The 15,185-nt window shown below is 35.2% G+C and overlaps 1 protein-coding gene across 1 annotated transcript in view; it reads left to right on the plus strand.

The window, feature by feature from the left end:
- Positions 1–15,185, plus strand: part of NT5DC1 (5'-nucleotidase domain containing 1) — a 152,556-nt gene that overhangs the window by 104,234 nt on the left and 33,137 nt on the right. Inside the window, exon 8 of the mRNA XM_035538900.2 lies at positions 2,487–2,584. Within this exon, the coding sequence (XP_035394793.1) occupies positions 2,487–2,584 (98 nt within the window). The remainder of the gene's footprint in view (positions 1–2,486; positions 2,585–15,185) is intronic.

Genomic DNA, 15,185 nt, shown 5'->3' on the forward strand with positions numbered 1-15,185 from the left:
TTAGATACCTTTATGTGAGTTATATGAGATACATCCTACTCTTTGACTATTACTGTAACCACAGGCCACCATTCCAATCACAAACAGTAACTGGAACAAATTTTGTCATGAATAATGTTACATAGTAATGTAAAAACAGGTGTAGGTACTCATAAAATCAGTAGTTTTGCACATGAAATTTAGTAGGATTCAAAAACGGCCACAGATAACATCTCTCCCCACAAAACATTTTTTTCTTCAACAAATCAAGAAAAAGTTAACCAAATCTTGTGAAAGACTGTAATTTCTGTTTCAATTTTTTTACAAAAAGAACTACTTATTGTTCACACAAGTCTTCATCATACTTCTGAAATGTTGGCTTTATTTTTAAAGTTCAGGCTTAATTTACCTGTAGAAACATTGTTTGTGCCATATGTTAATGAAAAGCTTACTTCTGTTGATGCTTCTCACTTAAGCACAAAAGCTATGTCTGTTTGTTCAGCTTCTGGAATCCTCCAAATAATTTGGTACTCTTTATCTTAAAAAGAAAGAAAATTAAGCAACACTAAAATTCCACTGGAGGAAGGAAATATAAAGACATTTTAGGGCTGAAATGTAATTTAGAGAATAAAATAAAAATTCGTAGGTAACCTCATAGGGAGACCATTCTTGATTTTAGTTATCTCAGTCTCATGGAAAATTGTAGATTATTTGAAAATGGCACAGTTAGCTAGTTTTTTTCCAATAAACTTTTTCTACTGTTGATAGTATTTTAGTGCTTCTATTTATCCAGGACTTGCCATCTGTGAATTCTGTGTTCCTTTCAAGAGTATTCATCATTTTTTATATGTTATAGGTAATACAGTCACCCAAGCAAAGAAACATTTCTACTAAAGTAAAAGACATGTCACAAACTGAAAACATTTACATTTTCCAATATTAAAAAAATAATCATGCTTTAGGCAACATTTGCCTGATTTTATATTTTAGTAACTTCAAAACCTGTTGGTAGGCATTATTTTTATTATTTCTTGCTATAGCTCCCAGATGGATGATGTAATAAATAAGGTCAAAGAGAATAAGTCTTAGAATAAAGAAGACCTTTCCTAGAATAGGAATAACTGGCACCTCAAGAAATAGTTCATCTCATGGTAGGATAGATGGCATGAAATTGAGTATAGAACACAAAGCTATAGAAAATCAGACTTCATTGCTTGACATATGAAGATATGCAGACATATCTTCTCAGAACAATATGATTGCTATTAAAGGCGGTTAGGTAGAAAGCTCATGAGTACTGAATGAGCCATGAAGCTTTATGGGTTTATACAACAGATACAGATAGCAGATTAAATATTCTTCTGTATGTGGTATCTTTAGTTGTTCTGACCTCTCTATATCCAGGCTAAAGCTTTTATATGAGCACTGAACTTTTCTGTGAGGGGCCAAAAGGAGTTTTAACTTCCCACAGGCTCCCCAGAGCGAGGGAAGGAGAAGAAAGAAGGCAGAAAAAAAATGTCCCCTTTTCCCAGAAGGACAGAAGCAATGCTCTTTGATCCCTGGTGGCCTTGGTGTTTCTCAGGGTTGAGATGTGGAGCCTTTAAGAGCGTTCTGCTCAAACTGGGAGGGAGTAAGGATTAGCCTCCAGAAACTTCAATTCTTCACAGTTTCAACTGGGGGAATATTTCAATAGGCAAATCAACAAGAAGGCCTGTATTGCTCCACGGACAGAAGATGGAAGCCGTATCAGAGAAAATACTCCATTAAACAAAGTTCTTAGATGGAGGGGTGAGGCCAAAATCACCTAGGGCCCAACACACTGCTCCAACTAGGTCCTGCAAGAATTAGCTCTGGTTGTTACAGTCTCAAAAGTTCAGAGTTCAACAGAAGAGGGATGAGAAATTTTCAGTCTAGGCGCCCTTTCCATTACAGATAACTCCTTTCAATTCAAAAAACTGTTTCCCTCTCACAATCAGAAATCAGTGGTTAAAAAAACTGTAGGACACTGCTGGAAATGGAAAGAGAGGGCAGAAATGGTGTAATTAGGATTTTTAGTAGTGTATGGAACCCCTAAATCCAGATTTAGAAGAATACATTTCTAAGAAATTCCCTTTGTAAGTAAATCACTTGACTTCATGTATTCATACTTTATAAAGAAAACCCCTTATTTACACCCTTCTGTGTATCTATACTTATGCTGCCACCTGAGACCAAACTATGTCATCTGTTACATTTTGTCCTGATATTTCAAAACTCCCTGGTCCAAGAAACTTGTTTTTACAAATAATTAATGATCCTGAAGGTACAGTATTGTGGGTTCTCAGTCCAGCTGTCCTTTCAGTTTAAACTACATCAGTACAGAAGAGCAGTAGTGACACTGAAGAAGAAAAAAAAAAAAAAAAGTGTCAGAAGAAGATTCCTTACTGATTTTTTTTTTTAGTTATTTTCTTAAGTCTTAAGGTATATTTAGTGGCATCTTAGCTAATTTAATTTCCTTTGATTTCTAGGAACGATTTTGAAGAATATTTTGACATTGTGATCACAAATGCTTTGAAACCTGGTTTCTTCTCCCATACCCCAAACCAAAGACCTTTCCGAACTCTTGGTAAGTAGCAGTCATGATTCCCTTCTCATCTGCTTACATCTATTAAAAAAAAAAAAAGTGAGAGGACAGAACCAGACTAATCACCTGGACAACATAATTTGAAAACACGTGTCTCAGTAATCCAGCTAGCAACTTTTGAACCTGTTGGCTTGTTTCAGTAAATTTAATGGACAGGCAAGAAATTTTCTGTGCAAACAAGGTCAGAAGAGAGGAAAAAGCAGTGAAAATTCAAACGGATTATACACAAGACTCTTCTAGAGATAGGAGTAAAAAAAATTCTTAAGACTGAGGAGCACTGAGAAATTAAGAATTACAATGAAAAGGCAGAGCTGTGACTAATTTAAAATGGTATTGAGGCTCAGATATTGCATTATTAATGAAAAATTAAGAATCATTTTCTTTATTGTGCTGACAAGATCATACTCAGAAAATCAAGTTTAGTTCTGGTAAAAAACGTACCAAAAACATTTCAAGAATTTAAAGGAAGTTCAAAGAGCAGTACAAATAAAATTGCAAGGTTAGAGGAAATGATTTATGATGGAAACCTGACAGTATTAAATGTGTATTTTGGCTAAATCACAACCGAGTACGCAAAAAGGAAGTGCCCCTGTACTCAATTTAATTAAAACATTCTGAAGCATTTGGCATGTTTGAGAACCTAATGCTGTCCATTAGGTAATTAAGGTTGTAACAAAAGACATTTACAAGAACAGAATGTGTTGAACTACAAATAACAATAGAAACATGGCTGAAAACATTTTTTTCCACATTTTAGTAAATGTCCCGATGATTAAAAGGTACCTGAAAATGAATCTTATATCCAAAATAGCATAAGTCAGCATATATTGAACTGTGTTTTAGCATTTTATGACAGGAAAATCAGCTATTCCAGCCCAAAATAAATTTTGCCTGTGGAACCTTTATAGTAAAAGTAAAACAAGCGGTAGAAATATATATTGAAACTGCATTTTAATGTTTCATCTATTTATATAGGAAAGTAAGTAAGATAAATGTTAAATGTAATTTTTAAAGTCTTAGTACAACTAGGAAATTGCAAGTTGACGATTTCAGAATAAATAAACTCAAGAGGGAAATTGAAAATATTCCTATGAAATTAGAATAGAAAGTAAAAACATAAAGTGTGAAAAACGGTCGGTTCTGTAAACATTTTATTTAATTTCATAGAATGCAAACTGAAAATAAGACATAACCCACTTTGGATATTTTTAAACAATCTTATTAGCCTCATTTCCTAAGGAGATCCTGCTGTGTCTCTCTGTCAGTAATCCAGCTAGCAACTTTTGAACCTGTTGGCCAGTTTCAGTAAATTTAATAGACAGGCAAAAAGTTTTCTACGCAAACGAAGTTAGAAGAGAGGAAAAAGTCTCCATTAAGAAATATTGTATAGAATTAGCTTCATCACGTTATTAGATTATAAGTACCAATTTTCATGAAGCTGTTTCTTTCTTATGCATTCAAACAGGAACAGCATTCCCTAGAGACCTCTTACTAACTTGCTTGTTTTCATTCACTTTGTATTTTAACATTGCAAAGAGGCTCAAGTGAGGGTTGGTCACTCAGTGTGTATTTTGCAAAATTACTGCAAAATAAAGTGCAGCTTCAGTTCTGGAGACCTGACTATATAAAAAGATAAGTGATAGATATCTAAACATATCCAAGGCAACTATCATATAAATAATTACTATTAATTTGGTAGTGGGCATCTTTTTAATAAACTTGTACCCGATGGATGGTTTCTTCTGAAAGACCAACCTGAACGTTCAAAGCAAAGAATTAGGCATATAGGTCAGGCTTTTGGAGACACAGTTTGAAATAGTGAAGAGCTTATTTAAGAGTATGTGAAGTTTTAACCACCAAAATAGGAATAACCATATGAGAAAATGACCAAAATAATATGTTTTTATGCTCTCCCTCTGTGTTCCTTGCAACAAACCTACAGCTTCAGGACAAGCATTGATAACTTCACACGGTTGCAACAGATGCCAAGAAACACAATTCATTTCTAAAATAGTGCATGGGGGAGTTTCTGATATATATATTTTTTTTTTGAGCTGGATTTCCAGTTTCCAGAATTTCTGATGTGTTGCTTCATATCAGAACTACTGAAAATTCCAAATTTCAGCTAGCTTCTTTCTTTTGCCACTGTGGCTTAAGGAAAATAGCCATTGTGCTTTGGACCCTCTCTTTTCTTAGATCATTTGACGTAATTTACAAGGGAAACAAAACTACCCCATTTTTTCTTTGAAACAGAAAAAAATAATATAGGTGGACATATTTTCTTAAACCACAAAGGGTAAAACATCTTTAGGAAATTAGGACAAAAAAAACCTTCAGTAAGTGAAATAAAGTTTGTTCTGTGGATAAGTTTGTTGTGGAAAATCAAGTGAAATAACTTCAGTGGCTGAACTGCTTATCAATCCTATTCATTTCTCTAGGGCTAAGTTTTAGCTGTGTTCTTCCATCCATCAGTGCATCTAAGTTAGAAAAAATTTCTAACAACACACCTAGCTAGGTTTGCCCTTATATTCCAAGGGAAATGTGTTTAAAATGTATTTAAGGCAAAAAATATGGAACGTGTTCTTAATTTCAAACACCTCAAGTGTTGTATTGTGAGCTGGAGCTGAATTTTATTAATACATAAAAGGATTTTTGCTACAGATTTACTAAGAGAAAGTCTTTGAAGTTTACTGAAGAGAAGGATAAATTCTTTTCAGTGCATAATTTCAAAAAGGTGACTGTGTTCAGTAAACATTTGAAACAGGACAACGTGACAAAGAAGTCATTGTCTAAAAGTGTAAGATCAGATAACTGTTGTGCAGAAATGTTTTTTTTCAGTTGACAAGTAGTTTTAAAACTAACCCACTTAGAACAACGAAAAATTATTTTAATTGTACAATTAAAAATGCATCACTAATTTATTTGAGTTTCAAAGCATGCATCATTTAAAGAAACCAAAACACAGTTTGAATTCTTAAAAGAATCTTGTGACTGCTTTTTATTAAACTGAGACATCGAAAAGCACAATATTTAATTATTTATTTTACACAGTTATCTTTCAAAGTGCCATACTGTTAAATGGAGGAACAGTGTATACATATCTTTCTAGCTTGTAGAATAGCTATATTTATTTTTACCTGGTAAAACCGTTTTTATAGTTAGGTGTAGCTTATGTAGCAAAGCACATATTTTATGAGAACAGTGCTAAACAAAAATCTCTACTGCCATAATACAAATACTCCATAATTTATCTCAGGCACTTGTTATTCATAAGGTTACATTTTCTTTTACAGAGGGAAATTCTTTAAATGAATCTTGAAAATGCTAATAACATTCCAAGCTATTAGATTTAAGGATCTGGTTGACAATGTTTGTGTAAATCCCATGTTGAGAGTACTAGTTCTGATCATTGCCAAATATATTTTTTGGAATGCAGAGTTAAAACAGAAATGCTAAAGATAGCCCTAATTTCCTTGAAAGCCTTCTTTCAGTCTGTAGGTACAGTGTATTCTCTCTTGGTACTAAATAAAACTTTTACATCTTTCATTTCCAGCTCAGGAACAATCGCTGTCTACTTTGATCTGTTTTTCTGATAAATTAAAATTGCATTGCAGATTGTTATGTGCTCAGTGTCTAAATTTACAATGCATATTTAAGAGTTTATGTGCTGATATATGTTCATATATGTGTGCACATATATGCATCTTCTTTGCTTGAGCCAAAGATCCTATGTGTGGAGTAGCAGTGGATGCAATTTTTCTATGAGGCTCTGTGACTTTGTCCAATGCCCAGAGAAGCAAACCCACTTTCCTCCTCCTGCAAAGGGCCTCATGTTTTCAAAGCCCACTTTCAGTTACACTTCTAGGCTGGCTGCATTATTCCTGCACTCAAATTCCTGTCCTGCTTGTGGTGCCTCTCCTATACGATGTAGTCTCAAATTCAGGAAAGTCTTTCAGTCCTACAGTTTTTTCCAATTCTCTTGTAACTGCCATTTTAACAACTCACTACTTAAGCTTTTTTCCTCCCTCAGTGATTCTTTTCAATCCTTTTAAAGTCTACTACAGTGGTATGCTATGACCTGAAAAGATCAATTAGAAAAGAAAATGAGGGGACAGGATATAAAATGACATACTTGTAGTGTGAAGACAGTCTTTGATTATTAGGGTCTGAAAGACTTCATAAGAAAGAGGTGATCCCATGTCTGCATTTTAAGTTTTCTTCTGTGACATCTGGGCTTGATTACTGCCAAAGATGGGATACAGAAGTGGGTGGAGAATTGAGGCTGTGCTTATATAGCTATTTTTATGCATTTATATTCTAAGGCCTTTTACGCCCAAGGAGTGGGATCTGGAAGGGAGTGGCTTCATTCCCTGGACATTAAATGTGTAAGACATATAACTTCTTTCTGGGTTGTTCTTTTTATTTGAAACTTCTGTCTTCACAGGCAGAAGAATACCAAAGTACTTCCCAGTAAATATTTTTAAATACCCTTAGCAAAACTTTAAAATATACATAAAAAAAAGTGGAAATTTTGAAATAGATGCATTCCACTGTTAAAAGAGAATATACCTTTTAGTCTTGCATCATTCACTTATTTAAAGAACATATATGCCATCTCCAGAAAATTATGACATTTTCAATGAAATCACTTTGAATTGAGTATACAGTATAGCTCAGTTGTTATAATTCCTATGTAATAAGTGTCTCAGTTGCTACCTCTACAACAAAGGCTTCTTTGAAAACAAAAATATATATCTATTTTTAATTTCCTTTTACCTTTAGCCTTAGAGGTTAAAACGCCATAAAGCTTACCTATTCTTTCTGGCCATATTAGTTGTTCTAATCATCTCTCTTCACCAATCTTAGAAGCACAGAATCAGCCACACCAGGAGATGTGGTTGCTTCCAACCCAAAGGCCCTGAAGGCTTGGGAAGCCTTCTGCAGGGAAGTCCACAAAGGGCCACTTTTCCTGCTTCTCGGAAGATACAAACAAAATAACACCACCATCAGCAGAGGAGACTTGTGTAAACCACTCCCTTGTTGACTTCTGGTGTTCCTTTATTTAATGCAGCTGTGCTTGCTGCCTTTTTTTTTTTTTTTTTTTTTTTGGACATGTTGCCTCTTCGTATCAGCCTGCCTGGAAATACTGTATAACGTGAGGCTACATAATAATGCGCATTTGCTGAGAGCTTGTGACAGAATGGTGTATGAAGGTTGTACTGGCTGTGGGCTGCATTAATCAGAAGGAATAAAGTCCATAAATGTTTTCCATATGACTTCTAAAATGAGTGCCTTCATATTGTTAAAACATCCCCCAGTGCCATATAGTCTGTGAAAGTAATGCAATGCTTTTCATGGAGATCTTGTTTAGCAGTTCTATGTAGCGTATTGCCACTGTTTGTCATGTATTTTCTGGCTATTTAGAAAAGGAGAAGGAAATTTATAACTAATAAATGACATGTTTATACTCTAGTTTTCAAAACTAGATCTTTTTTTACCTCATGATATCAGGAAGTTGAGATCAAGGCTGTCCTTATTCTGTAATACCAGTAACAGCTTCTGTATCTCACTGGTGGTTGGGGATCCACTGTTTAAGAGATAAAGTATCTGGTTCTATACCCAAGTCACCAATGAAAAATTATTTCCTATTCATGACTAGAGATTATCCATAATTTCTGGAGGAAGTGAAATTTCTTTGTAACCATCTAAGTGGTATAGCTGATGAAAGGCTTTAAATAGAAAATTTTTCATATTCAGTAATAGATCCTGATCATTTTTATTTTTTTATTTTGAAAACCATAAGGATTATCAAGGATTATAAGGATTATTAAGGACTATAAGGATTATTATGTTACAGACAAACATTGAAAAGGACATTGTTTGTTACCTAATGATTTATCAATTAATCTTCATAAAGTTTGCTAGGTAGTACCTATATATAGTTTGAAATCAACAGTTTGGGAATAATTTGAGAATAGAGAGCTGATCATTTCCTATTGTATCATCAACATGTTTGTATTTAAGCCATATGATTGGTAAAACAGGAGGCTGCAGGAAAGGACTTCTTCTCTAACAGTTAAATTTTATTTCATGTTTGCTAAACATAGTCTTAGCTGACAATAACAGTCTGGATTTTACTTCGTACATATTCAGTACAGTGGTCTCTGTGAAAGTATCAAAAACAGATGCAAAAAAAAGCAAAATAAAGTTGGGCAAGTGCACACATGCATCCTTTTGGGAAGTAGAGTCATGATAAAATCATGGACAGACACAATTCATTTTTAACAGCTGGTAGCAAAACCAGCTTTCTTCCTTGACATAAAGCTTTGTTCTGATAGCTTTCAAAGTCCTTGTCTACCCCATTTGATGGTCATTGCCTCATAAAAACACGTGTTCAGAACACTTTGGTTCCATTGCAGAGATATCGAATTAGAAATTGAGGAAGCATATTTTTATTACTAACTGGAAGTTTATCATATAACCATAGAATATCCTGTATTGGAAGGGACCCACAAGGATCACTGAGTCCAACTCCTAATGAATCCTGTCATTATAGCCCTGTTATTAAATGATGTGAGGGGCAAGTCTGCAGTTAGTATTTGTATATGTATCTACTTTTACAATGATGTTGTTAAACCGGTGTAATTTCTGTAAGTTGCCACCCTGTAGTAGTCAGATTGCATGGTAGCCAAAGAACAAGCAAGCCAAATTCTCAATGACCATACCTCCTTTTTGGTAATCTGAACAGAGAGGTCATTTCTTTCTGCTAAGGGGAAGGAGGGGTTTTGTTTTGTTTGTTTCTTGGAATGGGCATTTCTGGTATTTGCTTCAGAAGTGGTGGGAGAACAGATTCTCATTGTGCCATTTTTATATACTCACCGATCATAAGCTGGAGGTTTTGTGGCCAAGTTCAATTTCTGTTTCTACAAGGACAGCACAGTTTACTGTAAACTGGGAGTATGGACCAAGTGCTGGGATTTCAGGGGCTGGCCCCCTAACTGACATGGGAGGTACATGGCTATCATCTGAGCCAGCTGTTGGAAAGTGGGCTGGATGCTGTCTCTTGAGCTCCTTTGGTCGATGCCTCAACTATATTAGCCAGAAGATCTACGAAGCTGTTTCTTCAACATTAGTCTGTTTTCCAAAAATATTGAGGCTTATGCAATCACATGACATGTATCCATAGGAATTTCTTCCCGTCCCCAACTGCAGGCCTCTATCAGCAACAGTTTCAGCCACATTTGAGTATGGATTAGTATTCTCAGAAATATTACAGATTCTACAGGCTAGAGAGGGTGTATGGTCTGTCTGTCCCAGATCAAGGAAAGGGTACAGTGTAAACTGATTCCTCATCAGATAGCTAAGTATCAGCACAGGAGAGTCTGGCTACAGATGACCTAGCTACTGGAAGAGCATCCATGAGACACTGAACCCTATTGACATTCAGCAAATCCAACTGCAAGACACAACTTCAGATGAAACTAGGCCCCATTATATCCACTATTGTTCACAAACAACTCCTTTTTTATTTAAAAATAAAAAATTAAATAGTCTTTGAAATAGGGCATCTGTTTGTTTTTGAAGATGAATGCTGAACTGTAGATACATTCTCCAATGCCTATCCTTATTTAAAAGAAAAAAATTGAAGTAAATGTCTCAAGCCAAGTTCTTTATATGTTTGCATAGTGTTCAAAGTACCACAGAGGATAAAAGAAATAAGAAGTTATTCATCCAAAAATCAAAGCACTGAAAACTGCAAAATGCTTCTGTGTAAAGACAGCAGGGGTTGCTTCAGCTGATTACCTTTGATATCAAATACTGTGTTTCGCACTAGACTGATAAAAATATTATGGAAGGCTATTTCAAAGAAAGCTAAAGCTTTCAAAAGCTGCATATAAACAATATTCCTTTTGTTAAAACTGGAAAACATGTTTAGCATAATTGCCAAGTAGTCCAAAACAGAATTCTTTGTCTATGGAACGAGCATTTCATTTTCAAAAGGAGCTGCAGTAACTAACTAACACTATTGCAAAATCCTAGTTATTGATTGTATTACATTATATTTAAGGCTTGGATAAAACTCAAAACCCTGTTGTTTAAGGTATTGTGCAAGCACATGATAAGAGTCACTCTCTGTCTTCAAGAAGTTCATGGGCAAAAGAGATAAACAATTGTCAGAAAACCAAAAATACTAGCTTTTCTATTAGAGCCAAGAAACTGAAACAAAAAGATTGAATGACTTACCCATAATCTTATCTCTGGCAGATCTGCATATTTAACTAAGATCTCTAATGTCCTAATCCAGAAGCAGTGAAGAATTGTAAACTATGTTTGCATAAGGACTCAATGAGAGTCTTGACTGTGAAAATCCTTTTAGCTCTTTCCAAAGATTCATAACGGGGAAGTTAAGATAACAGAATTGCAATTAATTCTTCTGGATTTACTTTTTGTGGTTCAGTGATATATCCTTTATAAGTTTAAGGAGTTGGACCTACTAACTTGATGTGGTGTATACTGACATTTTTCAAATAATACAATAATTATTCAGTAATTATTTCAAGTTATCAAAAGCAGTAGGCTAGAACAGGTCTTTGTGTTAGAAGACAGTTCTATACCAATGATTTCTTAAAACTGGTTATTGGTTATCAGAACATGCTTATGTTTAATTTTAATGGAAGAAACTTTCTTCATAGACAAGTATGTCAAACGTTGCTGATCTGGTGAATTTTGAGTTTATTTTAAGTTTTCCAAGCCTGTATACTTAGAAAAAGTTTACTAAAGAACCTATTTCTGGGAAATATATTGCAAAATCTGTAAGTCATGATGATGCTTTAAATGTGGTTGCTATACATCACCATTTAAAAATAACAGTTGTTTTAACAACATACAGTAGTTATATAAACTACAAATACAGTTAATAATAGTAGTTATATTGAAATATTTCAACACATATACCATGTGGTAAGGAGGTCATTAGAAGTCAGGATTGATAGAAAATTCTTAGTCATAATTTTGAAGTCACTTTCTGTTTTTGTTTATTTCAGGATATTAGCAGAGAATGGAACTAGAGTTTGATCTGGATTGCACCAGCAGTATTGGGGAGATAAGGCGTGAAAGTTGCCATGCTTAGGAAACCCAATTCATCCAAAATTTCATTATTTTTTTTTTTACAGCAGTAAGACAGCCTAAGGCCTATCAGCCCTATCTTCTCTATGTAGTGAATTCCCACAGAACTTGAATTGTCATATCCTAGCCTGTATTTTTAAAACCAAAGGCAAAATACCTAAACGACCAGTTCATATTTCAAACAAAACTGTGTTCAGCATACAGACTTCTGTGGTTTAAGGGAATTCTCCTCCAACACATGAAAATATTATTAAGGGGAGATGATCTTTTCTTCCATAGTCTCTGAGAAAACATAGCCAAAAGCAAGATATAGAAGCAGAGTAGTCAGCACTCAATATAGATCACATTTATAGTGTGATAATACTCTAACATAAAGCGTGATGCTGAAAAAGATTTGGCATTTATTGAAGTTTTCTTAAGGAATGTGAAGACCCAATACTATTTGGAAGAAAAAAAAAAGCAAATGAATATCTTCCATACATGAGCAGGGCTTGCAGAAGGAACTCTTTTTGCAGAATTAGTAGGATCATTTCTGAAATGATAACTTCAGTTCTCATTGTTACACTTGCATAAAAATACTGAAAGTTTGAAAGGGCTGACTAAGTGATTACATCTGAGGGAGATGTAAACTTGCTTAATTTGATTCACTGAAGAGAGTATTAAGATGTAGTATTAATGATTCATTGGCTTGTGGCGCATTTACATAAGACCCATGGGAGCTCAGGCAAGGATAATATAATACCTGAAGAATGTATAACAATTATTTATGTACATATTTCAATACTCAGAATAGAAACTCTAGAATATAACTTTTCTTTTCTTTTTTTTTTCTTTTCTTTTCTTTTCTTTTCTTTTCTTTTCTTTTCTTTTCTTTTCTTTTCTTTTCTTTTTTCAAATATTCCTTCTGGTTATACAAAATATTTATTTTCATCTTCATTCTATTTCTAAGCACACATAAAAGCATCTGTCCAGGACTGGGGAGTGAAGTTAGAACTAAATTGGAGATCTGATAGGACTGAAAAGAACATTAGGGAAACAAAACATGTGCAAATCAACTGCTATTTTGGGATTAAGAGAACGTATATTTCCTTTTGATCTATTTCCTGCATTTTTAGTATAAGATGGTTAAACAAATACATTTTATTTCGTCCATGAAATGGAAAAGGTCCCAGTGGAAAGCTTATTAACTCATACAGATGATTATCAGACTCAACTTCTGTTTACAAATAGGATGTTACTCCATCGTTGTCTTAGTAGGCTTCTCTTCTTGCCAGATAGTATTCAGAAACAAATTCTTGCCATTTAGTTGCAAGCCTCTCCCTTAAGCAAAAAATTGACGGACAACTGTGTTGTAAGGGTGATTTCTTAGGTCAAAAATCGCAGAGGTCTATTTTGGGTTAAAAAAAAAAAAAAAAAAAGAGAGAGCAGTAAATAAGTACCAGGAATGGTTATAGAAACCATTGTATATGGAAAATACCCTAGCTAGCTATCATTTTTTGATATTACTCAGCTTACTATCATTATAGGCAATGAAGAGCTAGCCAACAGAGTCGGTGGAGAGCTGTACAATGGCCCAAAAGGAAGTGCCTATGCTCTACTCTATAGGATACATGGACCCCATTGGCTTCATAGTGCAATCTGGAGTGGCTCTGCTTCCTATCATAGGCCCATTGATGTTTCTGTGTCTGGAGCTGAATGACAGCCATGGTGCACTTGTTGCCTGAGCATAAGCCCTCAGGGCTAATTAAGAGCCCCAGGGAACACAAACGCAGGTCTTGCACAGGAGATATGGAAGACCCATGGCCTCTCGGCTTGCAACAGGACTAGGGTGCTGGGACACCATAAGGCATCTCAAATGTCACCAGGCATCAGTATTTTAGCAGCTGAATTGAACCAGGCTACCTCCTGAGTAGGAAGCTGTGATTTGTGCTGGTCTACTTCCATGCCTACAGCTAAGGTCTGGCTGCTTGCAGGATGGATCAGTACAAGTTTGTAAAAATTACTAATGTACTAAGACTCAGTGCAAAGCTGTGTGAATTTGGTTGGTGCACATTTAGCTTGAACTTCACATAATAGTCCTTAAACCACTGTCAAATTCCACAAGGAATTTTTTGGAAGAAAAAAAAAATCTACATCATTGGTAGATTTACCAATACAACTTTGCAGGGAAAAAACATCCTTTGCCATAGACTATATATGTGTAAACAATAAGTGAGGAAAGTTGTTTTTTTTCTTTATTTTTGTTCTCTGTGTAATTATTTTCATCTTAGACAAAGCGCCTGGTAAAGAGTTACATTGTGATTTGATTTTTCATTAATTTGGAAATGAGGATTGAGGCAGTTTGTAGTAGAGCAAAAATGGAGGGTTGTGTATGGTACATTCCTGTCAGACTGGGAGCTGGCAACCACTGCAGAAAGCTTCCCTTCAGCATAGTTTCCACGAATCTGTATGTGCTGGTTTTCATTAAGAAGCTTTAGAGTTCTCTTGTGTGTTCTCCCAAAATGTCAAGCTTTTATTAAGGTTAGTTTGTAGAATTGTTTTTCACAGAAAGCACATGTTGCTTTTTGTACTGCAGGCATCAGATCTGCTATTGGAAGCAAATAGTGAAAGGAGCTGGTTAGGAAGACCTGGAAAAGAGCTGAGAACACTAAGGGGAATCGTGAGGAAAGCCTGCACTGAGATGTGGTGTGCTTTGACACTGAACCCCTGCCTTGGTTTCCCAGTTTCTAAATCCTGAGGCTTACTTAATGTTTATGGAGCACTTGGGAGAGTTGCAAAGTGGTAAGTGGCATAGGAGAGCTGCAATAAATAACAGGTGTGGACTTACTGTGCACCGGGGACATCTTAGGTGGGTAGAGAACTAACTAGCTCTGCAGCAGCTCTGCCTCTCCCACCCAGTACAGGGCAAATAAAACATCAGAGAACACAAAGCCTGGACATTTCTTGGCTGACAGTCAATCACGGGACATTGCATTGGTCAGTAGCAAGCCCTCTGCAGCTGATGTTCAAAAGGGAATTATTTCATACAAACTGAAAGCTCAGGAAAAGGTAAAAGTGATGTACCATATTCTTCTTTGCTCTCTTTGTTCTTCAGTCTTCTTTATTCTTCACGTAGGACTCCAGATGTTTTGAACTTAAATATGTATGTTGCATGTTTTTCTAGGTAGAGTTAGCAACCGCAGGACTTTTTCTCTTCATCAGTAAACACATTCATTCTGAACTGATTCTTATCTGCTGCAAAATGAATTTATATATTGTTGCTGTCCACAGATCCCAGGTGTCTGAGATACTGCCAGACTAATGCTGAGCATTCCAAGATGATTATTTTTTCTGGAATAATAGTAGCAAGAGATTTTATCTGTGAAATTCCTACATATGGAGATCTGGCTTAATGCTCTTGATTCTGAGAAACAAGGTAAATTGCATGTTCACTTAGACACTGAGTGGTTTTGCAAAC

Source organism: Cygnus atratus, chromosome 3 (genome assembly GCF_013377495.2).
Source record: "Cygnus atratus isolate AKBS03 ecotype Queensland, Australia chromosome 3, CAtr_DNAZoo_HiC_assembly, whole genome shotgun sequence".
In the NCBI taxonomy this organism is placed as follows: Eukaryota; Metazoa; Chordata; class Aves; order Anseriformes; family Anatidae; genus Cygnus; species Cygnus atratus.